This window comes from Hetaerina americana, unplaced genomic scaffold (genome assembly GCF_022747635.1).
Source record: "Hetaerina americana unplaced genomic scaffold, ioHetAmer1.1.p SCAF_9, whole genome shotgun sequence".
Lineage (NCBI taxonomy): Eukaryota > Metazoa > Arthropoda > Insecta > Odonata > Calopterygidae > Hetaerina > Hetaerina americana.
The window spans coordinates 19,208,778-19,225,847 of NW_027287538.1; the positions used below are offsets into that span (position 1 = coordinate 19,208,778).

A 17,070-nucleotide genomic window follows, 5' to 3' on the forward strand; every position below is an offset into this window, starting at 1 on the left:
TTGAACATCGCTAGGAATAGTGTATAGAGCTGAAAGGAGATTATTTTGAAAAATAATTACATTTTTTCCAAAATTTTTGTTCTCTTTGTTGGGTCAGTTACTTCTGTGACCTTATACATGAATAGCTCGAAAAGTTTACAATCAAACAAAAAAAACTTTTTCCTAAAATTTATTTTTATTCTTCAACATAGTCTCCTTTTAAGTCAATACACTTTTTCCAGCGATGATCCTTTGAACTTTTTTAACCCTTCCAAATAGTAGCTGACATCTTCCTCCGCAAAATAGGCACTTAAGTATGCCGTCCATATTAAATGAGTTTGTAATTTTCCACAGACTTTATTTGACAGTACAACACGTTTCACTGACCTGCCGCATTATCAGGTACAAGTTACACACACAGCTGCTGAATATGAGGAAGAGTATTCAACATATCCAATCAAGGATCCAAGGTGAATGGTTCAGCCACATCAAACCTTAACATTACATTTGCAATTCATGGTTTAAAATTAATAACCGATTACTTCGGTTCCATCGATTTTCTAACGATTAAAAATTTATTTAACCATACATTAACAAAATCATAAATTTAGATTGACTATAAAGCCAAAGGATAAGGAATATTTATACTTTACTGATAATTTTTCCATAATCCTAAATTAGTCAGAATGAATTAAACCATTAAATTACTTATTGTTAATGAGAATATAATATACTAATAGATATTGTTTTTTCTTATTTCAGGGAAAATTAAGCGACACCATTATTTTTTTAAACTCCTAAGATACTTTCTTTTTCCAATCATAATACATAACCAATGACTTCATGGAAGTTTTAATGTATCTAAATAGAATACCACAAGAACCACACCGCATCTAGGTAGTAGGAAATGATTTTGAAGGATGCCATTAGAGCATGACTATTTTTCAAATTAACATTTGTTTCCAAATTTTAACATATATCACTGATACGTATATAGTAAGGTAAACCATATATCAATCATTCTCCATACAAAGCATTCAGAAAACAGTATGAGAGGCATTAAATGTATGCGGATATTCAATTAAATAACCTTGCAGCTAGCTGCAGTACCAAACAAAGTAATATTGAACTATACTCACAGATTCTCATTTTCTATTATATCCAATAATTTTCCTATCACTCCATAATACAGCTCCAGGTTCTTTTTACTCTTCAACACTAACTCCTGTTTGGCTGCCTCAACTAATGCCTTCTCGGGTTCAACTGCTAAAGGTTGTGGTGCATTCTTCCACAGTTTCCTTCCGGCCTCAACACAACCATCGTGAATCTGTCAAAAGCCAAGAGCAAGATATTCCTGATGGTCTCTCCCGCAGTATCAAATTATTTAAAAAAATAACTGATTATGAAATTAAATACCTCAAGTTCAATTGTTATGGTGGGAAAATGCTTGTGCATCGTATCCTCAATTGTGTCCAATAATTTCACCACAGAGAGCTTTTCTGAAGGTTGCATCAGAATAATGGTAGGCCATAATTCAATTATCATCTCCCAGTTGTGTTTAGTTAGAAGAGGCTGCTGCTTGGGTCCAAGGAGGACATAGAGTGCACCCTGGGTAAAAAATGAACACACCCATAAGTAAATCGATCTATCAGGATTTACTGACTTGAGTAAATAAAAAGAGTAGCCATGGAACTTACTTTGAAACGCTCATGGTTGATGTTTGAATCTTCCTTTAATATTTTCAATAACTCTGGCATGATGATGGTGTATGAGTAGTAAAAATACTGCAGTGACGTAGCCAATACACTTTGCGCTCGGCACCTAACCTGTAAGGAAGGAATACGTCAAAAAAATTTATGATTGATACCAATCAGACATTATTGTTTAAATATTTAAATCCTTATTTACGTTTTGAGACAATGATAACCTTGAAAATAAAAATTCTACAGCAATAACTGCTACAATAATTCGGTAAAAAGAATATTTTGGTTTACAGAATGATGCCTGGGAGTTCTCAAAATTTAATGATTATTCAACTGGTAACTTACAGCCAAAACTTTATGGACTCGATTCACATTTGAATGAAAAACTATAATGTAACAATTCCACAATATTTCATTAAGAAACGACCTGGGTCTTGATGCTCAGAATCATCTTCTGGATGACATTGAAGCTGAAGATAAAATTGAATGTTTAAGCCAATATTTAATTAAAATACTGTGGAATCACAAAAGTATCTTTTCATTCATAGTTAGTTTTCATAACAAAGAAGTTTTCATTCATAATTTTTTTCCAAATCAAAGCCCCAATTTTCCCTTACTTTCTATTCACCAACATACTCTGAATAATAGAATTATCATTGCATCTAAATAATCTGCAAGCTACTTTCAAATAATTTACCAAGGTTCAGGGATTACAAAAGGCCATTTGAAAGGACATTACGCCAATTAGATTAGAGTACATTACATTGAGAGTACAATCATGATGACAGGATCTTTTACCCTTAGGTGGAAAACTGATATAAGGGTAATTCCAAAACGCATGATAGCCCACCTCGCTGTAGTGGCTGGTTGCAAGGGTGAAAAGATGAAGCATCAACCGCTGATGTGTCTGAGTGAGTGGGCTTGATGAACTGCAAGCAGCCTGCACCCTTGCCTCATGTTGCAACATTGTTCTCTCGATTAGCAGAGCCCGGGGATGACGCTTACCACGTACCAAGCGCTCTTCCAAAACCTTCTTCTCATTGCGGAAGCCCTTCCACTCAGTATCTATGTCTGACCGAGTTTTGAACCGCCCAAGGAGAAGGTTTTCGTATATCTATGTGAAAACAATTTTACAAAACAAAAGCCGAATTAATTACATGGATAAATTACTAATAATAATTTCACATTACATTAATTGAAAAGCCATCAGAATTGAAAATGTCATAAAATTTACTATGAAAATAATGAAGGGAGGACATAAAACTTTGGGATGAGAGACTACAATTATGTTAATCAGAGTTTTTAATGAAGTGATGCGATGGAGAGTTTAGCATTTTCATCTATAGAAACCTAGTAACATTTCATGAGGGTCCTTTAGAAATAAATATCTGCAATCAACATGGATAATTAAGATTACCCACAAAACGATACATTTATGCAATAATAAGATCAAGATACTTTTCATCCTTTCTGAGGTGGTCAACGGCAGTTTTCAATTGGTCAGGGAAGAACAACATATTGAAACAATCATGATATACATATTTACAATCAATTCTTGCTTAAAAAATAAACAATCATCGATGCTTATTATCATAATGTGGCAAAAGAAAGGCATTGTTCTTTGCAAACACTGTTCTATTTTTCTATTTAGAAGCAGAAAAGATATAAACTCTCCAATTACACTACAGAGCAATCCCTTCCTCTAAACATTTCCATCATATATTTCCATATGTATACACAAACCTTTTGGTTACATGGGATGGAATTTAGCACACAAAAACTCTCAAAACAGATATTCTGGGCACAAATGTAAGTAAATGAATGGTATTAATTTAAATGAAGTTAAATAAATGAATAATTGACATTCTATTTTTCATGCAAACAGTTGTTTATGGATATCGATGTTCAAAGAACTTCTGGATGAAGCATAAAACTGAATTACTTCAAAAAATTAGATGAAAAAGGTATGAAAATGATACTATGCTACACATACCACAGTTATCAACCTGAAGGGCCATTTGATAGGCGAAAGTAGACCATGAGGCGAAAGAGTTCACCCAATTCAGCCCTATGGCGTGTGAATTGCACACATCAGGGTAGGGGGGTGCCAGATCCTTTCCCCGTGCCAGCTATAATTTCCCAGGAAGTTCTGGTACCCAAAAAATCACACACTTTGAGTGAAACTGAGGGTGCCCAGAGGCATGCAAGAAAATCAAACCCAGGCCATCTGGTCAGTAGTCCAGTCCTCGAAACCCCTAGACTACCATACCCTACATGCTAAATTACATAAATTCCCATCTTACTAAACTATAAGTGAGAGTGATTCCATTAGCTTTCAATTGCACAGCTAAGTATTTGATGAGATTTTTTTTAATAATGCTTACAGCTACTGATTTAGCATTATGCTCACTTTTGATTTCATCTAAAGGTTAAATGAAACGCAGTAATGGAATAATATCAAAAAATATATACATAATAATATTTTTCCTCAAAATCTGACAAATATATCCATACAGCATGGAGTCCTTTGCGTTAAATTAAGCAATTGTATGAATATTTAACTGTAAACTTTAAATAATGGTTGACAAGAAACACTTATGAGGTACTTAACATTTCATACATCAATTTAATGAGCACCAGTCTCTTGAACTAGAGAGACAGTAAAAAATTATGAGTTTAAATATGACATTGATTTAGAAATTGCAGTGGTTTTCTTTTAGATAAGTAGGTAAAAATAAATAACCCCGAGTGGGTTGTCATTTAAGATAATTGTAACATAAAACTACTTTTAAGTCTATGATCAGTGATTTTTTTGTTTTGCCTATGAATAGCAAACATCAATCACATAACAAACTCACAGTGATAAGATTAAAAACTGATTTGGTATCATCTTCCGCAGATCTCAACAACTTGTCCTGCAATATCATTACTGTTTCTGCAATTGCCTTGCGAACATTACTTCCATCAGGCATGGTAATTTCTCTTGGCTTATTTGTAGTAACTATCTTAGTATATGTAAATCCTGTAGGCACACAACTCTTCACACTGAAAAAAAAGATGTATAATTAAATAGAACAAATTTAAGAAAAGTAAGGGCTGTTTGGTAATAAAAAAAAATACATTTGTAAGAAAAAGTTTTAATGACTTTTAGTTTCCTAAAAAGCTAACTTCATTTTTCGAAACGATGCAACAGCTTCTTTATTCCCTCGGCATAGAAGTTAGCCACTTAGGAATTGAACCAGTTGACAACAGCAGATACGTGGGCCTGACACTCCACTCTTTATCATGTACATTTGTGCGGTCACAATACCATTGTCAAAAACTTTTCCTTCACTCGTTAATGTAGGAAGAAAAACTAGGCATGACTCCCAATGAATTTGGGCTGCTGATGATTGATCCTTATGCATACATAAAAATTGAATCACAGCAAGCACACTTGGCAACTGGCAATAGCAACAATTTTTGCAGACATTGTCACGACTGAATCTAAACAGTTAACTAGTATGTTTTGGAAGCAACCAATAGATGGCCCTGCATTTGTACAACTTTGTTCTAACCCACTAATATTTAAAAATAAGAAAACGGACCTTACTTTACTAATATTCCTCATAATTACAAAATCTGAATGGTTTACTTACACAGAATGTACTTAATGATCAAAGTTTATGTGAAATTTTGAATAAGGTAAAACATGAAAAACCAAGATGCAACAAATTTAACACAGTTTTCCCGAGTGCAACACTTACAGGTCAACAGGAGGCTCGTTCCAGCTTGGTAGAAAGGGTGTACAACCCAAGAGATTCAATACTGTATTTATCGAGCACTGCAACTCCTCCCTAAAATATGTACAATCGAAGAAAGTAATAGCTGAGAGTCATTTGATAGTTCTGCGCAAATAAGGTCTTTCATTATAGTTTACCTTGTCAATGTCACTTCGTCATTGCTATATTTTTTTACCATCTCAAGTTGTGGGGGTAAATAGTGACATACAAGTTTCTGGGCATATTGAAATTCTTCATCTGAAGGCAAATGCCAATTTATGTTTAATTTAAAAATATTTCCAGGCTTTCCCCAATCCTAGTAAATGAAAAAAACGTCATCAACACTATGAAATTAAAATTAATACATAGTTATATAAAATGAACAAATACTATCATGCAATGAAAAAAAAAAGAATAAAAGAAGGAAGTTATTCAAAAAATTAAGTAACATTGTACAGGAACTCCATTATGAAACATCAAAAGGACACATGTAATCCTGTAGCTTCTAACAAATACATTCACTGAATAAAAACTAAATATTATCAACAAATAGTACCCTGATGGGAAGCTTTTTACTGATGGGTTCTTCATATGAATAAGGAACACTCCTGAAATCAATAGGCCAAACATGTGAAAGACCAGCAAGGACATGTTTTAGTGTCAAACCAGCCATTTGGTATGCCTCCTTGCAGTTTTTCAGCTTCAATGTACGATCCAGAACCTTCATTAGTTGAGGAATATATGGCACTAAAGCATCTCCATGACAATTCACAACCTAAAAAGTAAATTCAATTTTATTCAGTAAAATGGAATTCAGAACTATTAACGATGATACTCCTACAAGATAGAATCTACAAGGTACATTGTTGAAACATTCTAATTATAATAATATTCTATAATAATATTAAAATAATTCTAATATAGTGAGGTAATAAAATCATACTATTTTAAATGCAAAGAATTATTTCCAAGACGCAGGATGTTTGAGACATAACATTCCGAATTGTATTTCTGCGATTTAATATAATTTATATCTACCTTCTAAAACAGCATAGAAATTGAGGCCATTAAAATAGGTTCTAAAAATAATTTTTTTATTTCAGATTTAGTTCGTTTTACAAATGTATTACATCAAAGACTGGTTAACAAGAATCTTCATCTTTTTATCTTTTACTTCAACTTTATGTCATTATATTTGAAAGATTATATAGATTTCTCATCTTGAATTACAAATTAATTCTTTCTCACCTCAGAGAGCAGAAGCATATTGAAGAGCAGCTCATTGTCTAAAATTTCTTCTTTAAAAATCTCGTCTGATTCAGTTAAAGACAAGATTCTCATGCATAAGTATGGCAAGAGAACTTTCAATGTCTCCTTGGAATTAACCTAGAAAGAGATAAAGTAAAAGCTGTTTAATTCTGACATTTAAATCCTTTTCAAATGCAAAAATGCTTGTGAAATACCTTTGCAAAAGCCAAACATAAAGTAGCAGCGAAGTGGCCAGCAACTCTGGTCTCAAGGATTCTCCCAGTTAAGAAAGAGTGAAATTTACTCAGAGCAGCCTGAAAGTTAAAAAAAAGTACAACATTTATACTTACGGTATCAGCCAAAGTGATCCTCAATTAAGAGTTAATCCCATTGGAATGACACCTTGAGTTGATGTTATTGAAGGAGACAATTGAAAAAAGGAACAAATGTAAGGTTTACTTCAAATTTACATCTAGGGGAGCAAACACTTCTAAAGTGTAATTTAATGTTTTTAAAATGAAACATACAACAGGATTACAATGAAATAAATGATATAATCAACAAAAATTGGTTTACACAATTATTTCAAAAGATATTTTATTAAAATGGTCAAAAGACATGTAACTCATAAATACTGAGCTATTTACCATAACAAAAAGGAAAAAATTCAGGAAATAAGAAAATAAATGCATACGCATAGGAAATAAAAAACAATATCACAGATACTGATAGCTGAAGATTCACATTTTGACTTCATCATGACAACTTGCTTTGTAACAGTTTACATGCTTTCATTTCGAAAGTGGTGGGGGAAATTATAGATTATATTGATTTTGGAAGTTAATTATATATTGTTTTTATAATGAGAATGCTTTAAGAGCAGCCTTTGAATTACCCCAGAAGACCATGCCAGACAAAAGATGAGAATGAGCATTAGCATAGTAAACCATGTTTAAGGGATTAATGGAGGTTATTTGAACTACCTTCCTTAGCATGTACACAAGTACACAGAGTTTGTTAGTGAGATGTGGGTGGTCCAATCAAGATCCTCACATAAGCAATGACCCAGGAATTTGACTGCCAAAGAATGTTGGATTGCATGGTTGTTAATTATTCATATTGAGCTATTTAAAGGGGGAGATATTTTATAATGGAATAGCATGATGTAGGTAGCATACCAAAAACTTTATTCAGAATTTCTGGTCCCAACTTGATTTTCAATGGTTTTATTTATTTTATCCAATGTAAAAGCAATATTAATCAACCATAAAATAAACTGCAATTGAAATCAATCGACAATTGAATTTTTATCGAAATCAATTTAAAATAAAAGATTCCTCCAGCACACAGAAAACAATTATGTTTTCCATACTTCATATTACCAGGCCTGCTGATAACTAGATGACTAACTAATGATCATTTTAACATTTGCCAACACACAATCAATTTTTCAGCAAGAAAATAATTTTGATACATCAATGTCATAGTTACAAAATAAAAACTTCCAGTTAATAGCAAAACCTGGGAAAAAATAAGATAATAATAAGGGTGTAATTATTATTTCAAAATAATATGATTAACATTGCTTGGGGCAGTGAAATTTAACGAAAGTCTACACATCCGGAATGAAAAAGTTGAGGTAATATGTCATTGATTTTTCAATGACAGCCATCTTGACCATAACATAATATGAAAATTCAAAGATTATATGTACATCTAAGGGTTCATAAACACTGAAGTTTAACTGCATTAGGAGTAGAGATTCAAGGTTATGACCATGCATCCATTCAATTTATTTTATTTACACAAAAAATATGGTCGGAGGACATTTAAGCTTCTTTATAAGATATGCATAACAGAAATTCATCACTTTCATAACATATGAACTATGAAAACACTTAATGGTATGTAATTTTCTGGGAAAATTTTGAAACATGGGATTTTCAATTTATCTGTACCAAAAAGATGAGATTTGGTCAGAGATAGCTCTTGGCGTCCTACTTCACTTGAGTGATTTCCTGCCCCATTTTTTCAACATTTAAGTAATGCTTGCCTTTTGCATACCGTTGTAAATTATAATTGCTTACCTTAAATATGGTAGGAGACGTTTGAACAAGAACTATAGCACATATGGATTCCAAAGCTCCTTCAGCCATATTTTCTTGTTTACTTCGCTTATCTGATTCACGCTCAAGTCTAGTTGTTTCCATTGCACTACTATCGATGAGGGCAAAGCATCTGTCCATAAATTGCAAAATAAAATCCTCAAATTCAGCTGAGGCAAGACACAGAGTTTCTTCTACCTGCAATCAAGAGTAGGTATTATTAAATTAGTTTGTAATCAATTAACATAACACGAAGAATAATAACCCTTAGAATTCCTTTGATGATAACCAAGGATGAATTGAATAGGCAGAAATTTCATGGGACCTTGGAGAAAAATATTTACACATAGGTAAACATTTCTCCTGCACTTAAAATAATGTATCTGCAAATAATTCCTCAGAAACATTCTACCAGACTAATCTACTTAAGAGCACTATGACAATTATGTCATTCAATTATCTAAGTTGCTGATTAGAGAAAAATTTAACCAACAGAACTGAAGCTACAAAATGATATCAGATTGAGTGTAATTTGGGACTACATATAAACTGATCAGCTACATTCACATCAATTTTGAGCTGTGAAGTAAATGAAAAAAAATAACCAGTGTTGACAAACATTAAAATTCTAATAAAAAAGTAGCTTTTTTAACATTTGTATTAGAGATAATTGAATTTTCAAAGAAAATTCTCTCTTATCAAAAACATATGGTCAATGAAGAAGGAAATCATAATCACAGTCTAGTTATTTTCAACACTATCCTGTAGCAGAAGAATACAAAAGAGATTTACCAATAAAACTAATAAAAATAATTGACATACGTCCACAAGTACACATAAATGAATAATATGGTATTTTTTCTGACCCTAAATATTTGTCACCCAGGTTCTCACTCCCTCAATTAACTACCATTTGGTGCAGGAAACTAGCTTTTTGCACATATACATTTTAGGAACTAAATAAATGTTTATGATAGTGAGCTGTGAAGAATTAAGAATATTTATCTAAGCAAAGAAACCATCAATTATTATTAAAATATGGTTTGGCTTGGGTTGGGAGCCACTGGAAACGTTAAAATTACTCGCACAATTTAAAATATTCAATAAATATGAATAATTTTAATTTAACTCTAATGGGCAGGGGGATAATTTTTGTCAAACACTATTTTGGTAGGCTCAGAGTACACAAGGGGAATCAACAGCAAACAAAACAATTTAAGGACACTTTTTCTTTGCACAACTTGCACGACTATTACAAAAATACACGGCCACAAAAATTCCAGCTTCCTGAAAATAAAACTGTCCAAAACACCAACAACACTAATTTCCAATGGCTAGTGACCTAACAACCCTTCACCTTAAGGCTTTGTGGAAGATTTTTGAGCAATGAGAAGCACACTCAACATGAAGGGGTTTGCTAGAGAGCAAAATTTAATCCACGAGGACCAAAATTAGCCACTCATTTTCTATATTCCCATTATCGGCCTTTCCCCAACAAATCCATTCTCCCCTCAAGTGTTTGGAATCTGTTTATTTCTTTAATGATAATCTTTTCAGATTTTTTTCCTTGAACCTTTGATTGAATTTTTTAATATTACATAATTTTTGCCAAACTCATCAGAACATATTCATTCTTCTTCATTATACATCTCAAATAACTGAAAATCATATTCAGTCATCAGTAATAGCAGATCTTCCACATATGGATCAATAGAAACACTATCAGTACATGGGAGATACTTTTATTGAAAATATCATACTCCCTCCAAAAATCACCACTCCTTTTAAGTGACGTTCCGTGCATGGTAGCGCCTGGCAAGTTTTAATTTCGTCTACAAGCCATACATACATACATAAGTCAATAAATAAATAAATAAATAAAAATAAATACATTCCTACATCACATGATCATTTATTCACACACCACCTAAAGATACCTTCTTAGTGTTTCATGTTCCTGTTAACTTTTTTATCCAGAACCTATCTATTTTCTGGAATTTTACACCAATCTAAAAGCAAATAAATTACTCGTAGCCTTCTTTTTTTCAGATCAGATAGTCTGTCGAGGGAAACCCTACTCCTAGCAGAAATCTCTTAATCCAATTTCTCAAGAAATTTCACCTTATTATGAGTTGCAAGGGTTTAGCAGATCATAAACAGTAGGATATAACAAACTCTGGACTGACAATAAAAAAAAAACAATTATATCTGAACACATTCAGAAACATTAAACGAATCAAAGAAGTGATTGACATCTTTTACCACAGCTGTGAAGACACCACTTCTCACATATTACAGCATTAATAGCAATAAAATAAAAGTAATGCATACCTAGGATTAAACAGGCGTATATGCATACTCGACAAAATTTACAAACCCATATTAAAACAAATGATTTACTTTTAAACTTACCGGACTGAGATCTTTCCAATGTTCTCCTGCTGAGGAGCAGTCAACAAAGGGCACCATTGTAGCAAAAACAGAAATGAACTCCATGGTCACAAAACATTTGCGAATATCATTAGGATCAATTCCCGGGAGCACAGAATTTAACAAGGGAATTATGTGCGTGGGACCTTCTGGGAAGGCCCACCTCTCCACTTCACCTTCGCTTTCACCCCGTCCACGTTCTCGACGACCTCCCGTCACCAACGGTCTCGCCACAGACACGAGACAATGAATAGCTGCAGTCAGCCGGTGTGGTTCTGTGGGCCGATCCAAAGTTGAATAAAGCCTGTGAATAAATACCATTATCAGACACACTTTTAACCATTTGCATGCTCCCTAATGAAATTTTGGATTTTTTCCAAGGTAAAGAGGATAATCATGAACAGAAAGGAAGTTTGAAGACACTTAAAATGAGGAAAAAACATATATTCTATTGTTTCAGGCTTCACTTCGTGGAAGTAATTGATATCCATTATTGAAATAGAAAGAAAGACTCGTACTTTTCCACAGATTTTATTATACGGCACGACGCGTTTCACCGACTTGCGGCATCATCAGGTACCTGATGATGCCGCAAGTCGGTGAAACGCGTCGTGCCGTATAATAAAATCTGTGGAAAAGTACGAGTCTTTCTTTCTATTTCAATAATGGATAAAATAAACATATAATACACTCTCAAATACTCCATAGTTTGGAATCAGAGAAGGTGGTCCATGGAAAACTATTTACAAAAACTAATCACGCGTACCATAGTTTTTGTTTATACTTTGGCCGATGAGGGTATATATTTATGAATCACAATGTATGTATGTACTCGGTAGATAAAAACATTCCATTCACTGAACATAAATAGTCTTTGGAATCTCAAAGATGATGCCTGAAACCCAGTTGTACTCACATCATTTCATCTACCCTGTACATGATGGAGGTATTTATGAACTTATCACACTGTATGCACTTCATGCATACAAACGTGCCACATACTGTATCTTATACCGTAGATACTTGACGCATAGGTCAACCTTAGAATACAAAATTTCAATAAAAAAATTCAAGAATTGGCATGTACATGTGAAGGCCTTTAATAATAAGTAAAAAAGGATTTTATTTGAGATTTGAGTTAAAACTTCCACAAGGTTGCATTCCAAAATTCACCGCCATTACCACCATGTAATAATAATGTCACAGTGTCTTACTAAGAAAACTACTGCTGTCTGCTTGGTGCAGTACAGCAATAAAAGCAAATAATTGTAGCAGTATCATTTCGGCAGGACTTACAGCACTGGGAGTGAATTTTGGAATTCACTGAATATCTTACTACTGATGATACTAGTCAATACATTGAAGTAATCAAAATAAACATCAATTTCATACAACTTACTACTGTGAAAAGTGTTGATGTTACAGATACTTTAGTCTGTATGACCTGACAGCATGCAGTACATAAAATGCCAGAAGTTGCCATTAAAATTATTTAATTGGAATTCACTTAGCATCATTTAGTGGTTATGAAAAATCTAAAGTTGACTCAAACAAAAGATTTTAAACAAAACAAATTTAAAGCAAAAATTTAGGGGTTTCCCTTTACATGATATTGATACTATTATGACCACAAAAACACTAGGTCATAATAAGTCATTTCTATGCTGAGTATTCATTCGTGTGTTGAGTATTCGTATATTCGAAGTCATTCGTATGTTGAGTAATAAATCACTAACTGTTTGTCACTAAATGACGAAGCAAGAAGGGGATCGAGATGGTGCGGGGGCTAACGTACTGGCTTCCCACCCTGAGGGCGCGGGTTCAAATCCCGGCGGTGTTGAATATTTTTCAGAGGTATCTCGATCCCTACTTGAGGTGCTTTGTGGAGGGCACTTTGAGTGAGTACGCCGTCTGTCGGATGGGACGTTGAACTGCGCGCCCCTTGGCGCCTTTCGTAAAGAGTAGGCTAATGCCGACGCCGGGTTTCTCTCCACCCTTCATCCTTTCCTGTCCATCCCCTATGGCACAAATGACCTTAGCTGTCAGTCGCCTCCCTGCCGTGCTGAGTATTCATTCGTGTGTTGAGTATTCGTATATTCGAAGTCATTCGTATGTTGAGTAATAAATCACTAACTGTTTGTCACTAAATGACGAAGCAAGAAGGGGATCGAGATGGTGCGGGGGCTAACGTACTGGCTTCCCACCCTGAGGGCGCGGGTTCAAATCCCGGCGGTGTTGAATATTTTTCAGAGGTATCTCGATCCCTACTTGAGGTGCTTTGTGGAGGGCACTTTGAGTGAGTACGCCGTCTGTCGGATGGGACGTTGAACTGCGCGCCCCTTGGCGCCTTTCGTAAAGAGTAGGCTAATGCCGACGCCGGGTTTCTCTCCACCCTTCATCCTTTCCTGTCCATCCCCTATGGCACAAATGACCTTAGCTGTCAGTCGCCTCCCCTCAAAACTACTACTACTACCCAACACTAGGTGGACTACATTAGTCATAGTATATACGGTTAGTCATTAATTTCATAGCAGGCTGCTGAAAAATTATGAGCAAAGTCAGTCCTACTTATTTTGTAGCTTGGTTTCTAAATTTATTCTTCACAACACCTGAAGGCACCAACCTGACCTTACAGATGAACTTAACAGCAATTGACAGCTGGTTGGCATATTGAAAAGTTGCCAAGTTCAAACTCAATACACCCCTGCACCGAATAGGTGCTTGCTCTTCATTTTTCGTCATGGTGGATTTAAGTGAACAGCACAACGCTGTGAAATTTTGCTTCCTGCTTGGGAAAAACACTGCAGAAACTGTTGTGATGTCAAAAAAACATCTCAAAGGGATTGTGCTATGGGGAAAACTGAAGTGTACAAATGTTTTTCTTGTTTTAAAGATGCTGAAAAGTTACTTGATGACACACCTCGTTCAGGTTGTTTGTCAACTTCTAGAATTGACAAAAATACTAAAAATTTCGTGCAATCATGCTAGAAGACCGTCAACGGACTATTGAAGAGATAAGCAAGCTATCTGGAATAACATATAGTTCAGTTCAGCAAATTTGTCGCAAGATTTGAAGATAAGAAGGGTCAATGCAAAATTTGTGCCTCGGGTCCTGACCGAACAGGAAAGGAGAATCGAATTGAAACTTGCCATACATTTACAGACCATCTCCCATATTTTTTTTCCAAGGTATTTACTGGCAATGAGTCATGGTGCTATGGTTACGATGCTGAAACCAAACAACAGTCATGCCAGTGGAAAACTTCACTGTCGCCTCACCCAAAAGAAACTCGTCAAGTGAAATCAAACCTCAAGGTGATGCTGGTATATTTTTTCAATGTGAGAGGGATAGTCATATTCTGAATTCATCCCACCAGATCAGACAGTAAATCAGGCTTTCTACTTGGGAGGCTTTAAAATAATTGTGTAACAGTGTGTGACAAAAAAGGCCCGATTTTACATGCACAGTAAAATGTCTTCCTTCTTTCCAATCACCTTTACAACAAAGCCTTAACCAAAAAATCACTAAAATGAACGAAGGAGGTATGCCACCATTAACACGATTTATACAAACATTAATAGCCTAAGAGAAAATTACACGAGTACATACACAAGGCACATTCTTGGCATTTACCATACGCTTCAATTCAAGAATTATTACCTGTTTAGAACTAACGGTAAGATAATCTTTGGCCGTAAGCTAGCCAGGTGCTGAAATGCACTGCTCACTTCATTGGCTCCAACTTTGCAAAACATAGCCTGGAGTGCTACGCTTTTGACAGACTCAACAAATCTAGTGATGTCATCTTCAGTCAAGAGGTGGCTGTCTGGAACTTGGTTCTCCCATGATGGTTTTTTGTACCTTTCCCTGAAGCATTAATTTCATAATTTATTATACACATATGCAGTTCTGTAAACACTAAATGCAATAAATGTGGATCTTTCTCTATTTATTAAATACTGGCATATCTAACTGGAAAGAATATCAAAATGCTCACTAGATGAATGCAGAATCATACATTTTTTTTAGTTACACATGAACCATTAAAGAAAAGAGGGAAAATATTAATGATCACTATTGAATTGATGACAGGAAAAAATTAAAATGTCACACAATAAAATTTAAATGATAGAAAATTGCAAATATCAGTTACAAATAGTATTGTATAAATAAAAATTTCATATACTGTAGTTTCTTTGAGTTTTGCTATCATTTGGTGTGTATAGATAAACCAGTAAAACATTACATACGTGTGAAGACGTTGAATGAAATAAGATGGAAGCTTTCGGAGGAGTTCTTTCAATTTCCCAAGCCATCTTCCAAAGTTTGCAGGGTGGAAGTATGATGTTAGGGCCTTCAAAAATTGATCTAAATACTTCTGTGCACTGCTATTGCCTCCCTGGAATAAGAAATATGGCACAGAAAAATGATATGGTAAAATCACAAAATTAAATTTTAATATGCCTAAGGTTATGAGTTGTATCGAAAATAGAGGCAGAATACCTATACAATATGAAGCTTGCAAAAAACTGTAACATTGCTGTCATTTCTTAACTCCAAACTTGGGAATGCATATGCTATAGCATACACCACAAATCAATTTTCCACCGATTAAGTCTCATAAAACATTTTTCGCGCTGCTTCAAAGTCATTTAAATCCCTACAGATTTATACACTCTTCTTTCTGGTACAAGATAGTTTAGATATAAGGAGCATTTTTCTAAGAGATATCAAAACTAAGCTGTGAATTTTCAGAAGATATTTTAAAGAAAAGAGATTGAAAAATAAACATTTTTTACAGTACTAGTCTCAACATTTGCCCTTGATAAAATGGCCTGCATTAGTTTGTCAGCAAAAAGTAAGAATGACAATAAGCAGAATGTCTTTAAGCTAACATTAACATTAAATCTAAGACTCGTAAATATACATAGATATATAGGTGGGGAGAAGAAGGGGTTTCATCCAAATGGAACACAGCACCAGCAAAGTAAACGGCATGAAGTTGAGCAGGTAGGAAGGATTAAAATAATAAAAATGCATTTATTTGTCCAAAGATTTGTTGCATCTTTATACATACACAAATATAGGACACGTCAGATATAAACTTTGCAATTTTAGAAAAAATACAATATATATATATACACACATATATACATAAAAATATACTACATTTATATATTATTTAATTAAGTCGGAATAGATGTGTAGTGACAATTCCAGAAATTCATTTACAGAATAAAACATTATTTTTTAATAGGTTGAACAGCTTTTTTTTGAACGCGTAATTTTGTTTCATACTTGATTTCATGGGGAAGCTTATTGAATAACCTTCAGCTCTTTGCTTTGGGCCCATGAGCAGTATTGTGTTCTGACAAATGGCTGGTGTAGGTCATTGCAGGTCCTTGTATAGTGACTATGGTAATTGTGGTTGGACCTGTACTGAGAAATATTACCCTTTGCATGCAAGATGACATTAAATAAAAAAATGCAAGATACTGGTAATAAGCTAAGTCTTTTGAAGAGAGGTTTACAAGGTGCATCATAAGGAGCATTACTTATAATACATACAGGGTTCGTCCGGAAAATAAGTGTACTGATTTTTTCCCACCGCTCCAGGCACGCCCAGCACTGCTCTGACGGGCTGCGATTGGAGGGGGGTATGTTGGCAAGCGACGCTGAAAAAGGCAGTTGGCTCTGAGCTGTGGTGTAGTGAGGAGCTCTGTTAACGCGAACCTCCACGCTCGACCCACGTCACGGAACGCGATGCCGAAGTTTTTGGAGCAGCGTTATTCCATCAAATTTGCGGTAAAGCTTGGGAAATCGTCTACCGAAACTGTCGGTAT

At 34.5% G+C, this 17,070-nt stretch overlaps 1 protein-coding gene across 1 annotated transcript in view; it reads right to left on the reverse strand.

Moving 5' to 3' along the window:
- Positions 1-17,070, reverse strand: part of LOC139699112 (proteasome activator complex subunit 4-like) — a 49,073-nt gene that overhangs the window by 25,418 nt on the left and 6,585 nt on the right. The window contains exons 7-20 of the mRNA XM_071598139.1: positions 15,478-15,626; positions 14,888-15,094; positions 11,209-11,530; positions 8,779-8,994; positions 6,907-7,005; positions 6,692-6,829; positions 6,000-6,218; positions 5,602-5,759; positions 5,429-5,518; positions 4,541-4,727; positions 2,533-2,796; positions 1,677-1,805; positions 1,396-1,587; positions 1,119-1,306 (exon numbers count right to left, since the gene is read on the reverse strand). Of these exons, the coding sequence (XP_071454240.1) occupies positions 1,119-1,306; positions 1,396-1,587; positions 1,677-1,805; positions 2,533-2,796; positions 4,541-4,727; positions 5,429-5,518; positions 5,602-5,759; positions 6,000-6,218; positions 6,692-6,829; positions 6,907-7,005; positions 8,779-8,994; positions 11,209-11,530; positions 14,888-15,094; positions 15,478-15,626 (2,558 nt within the window). The remainder of the gene's footprint in view (positions 1-1,118; positions 1,307-1,395; positions 1,588-1,676; positions 1,806-2,532; positions 2,797-4,540; positions 4,728-5,428; positions 5,519-5,601; positions 5,760-5,999; positions 6,219-6,691; positions 6,830-6,906; positions 7,006-8,778; positions 8,995-11,208; positions 11,531-14,887; positions 15,095-15,477; positions 15,627-17,070) is intronic.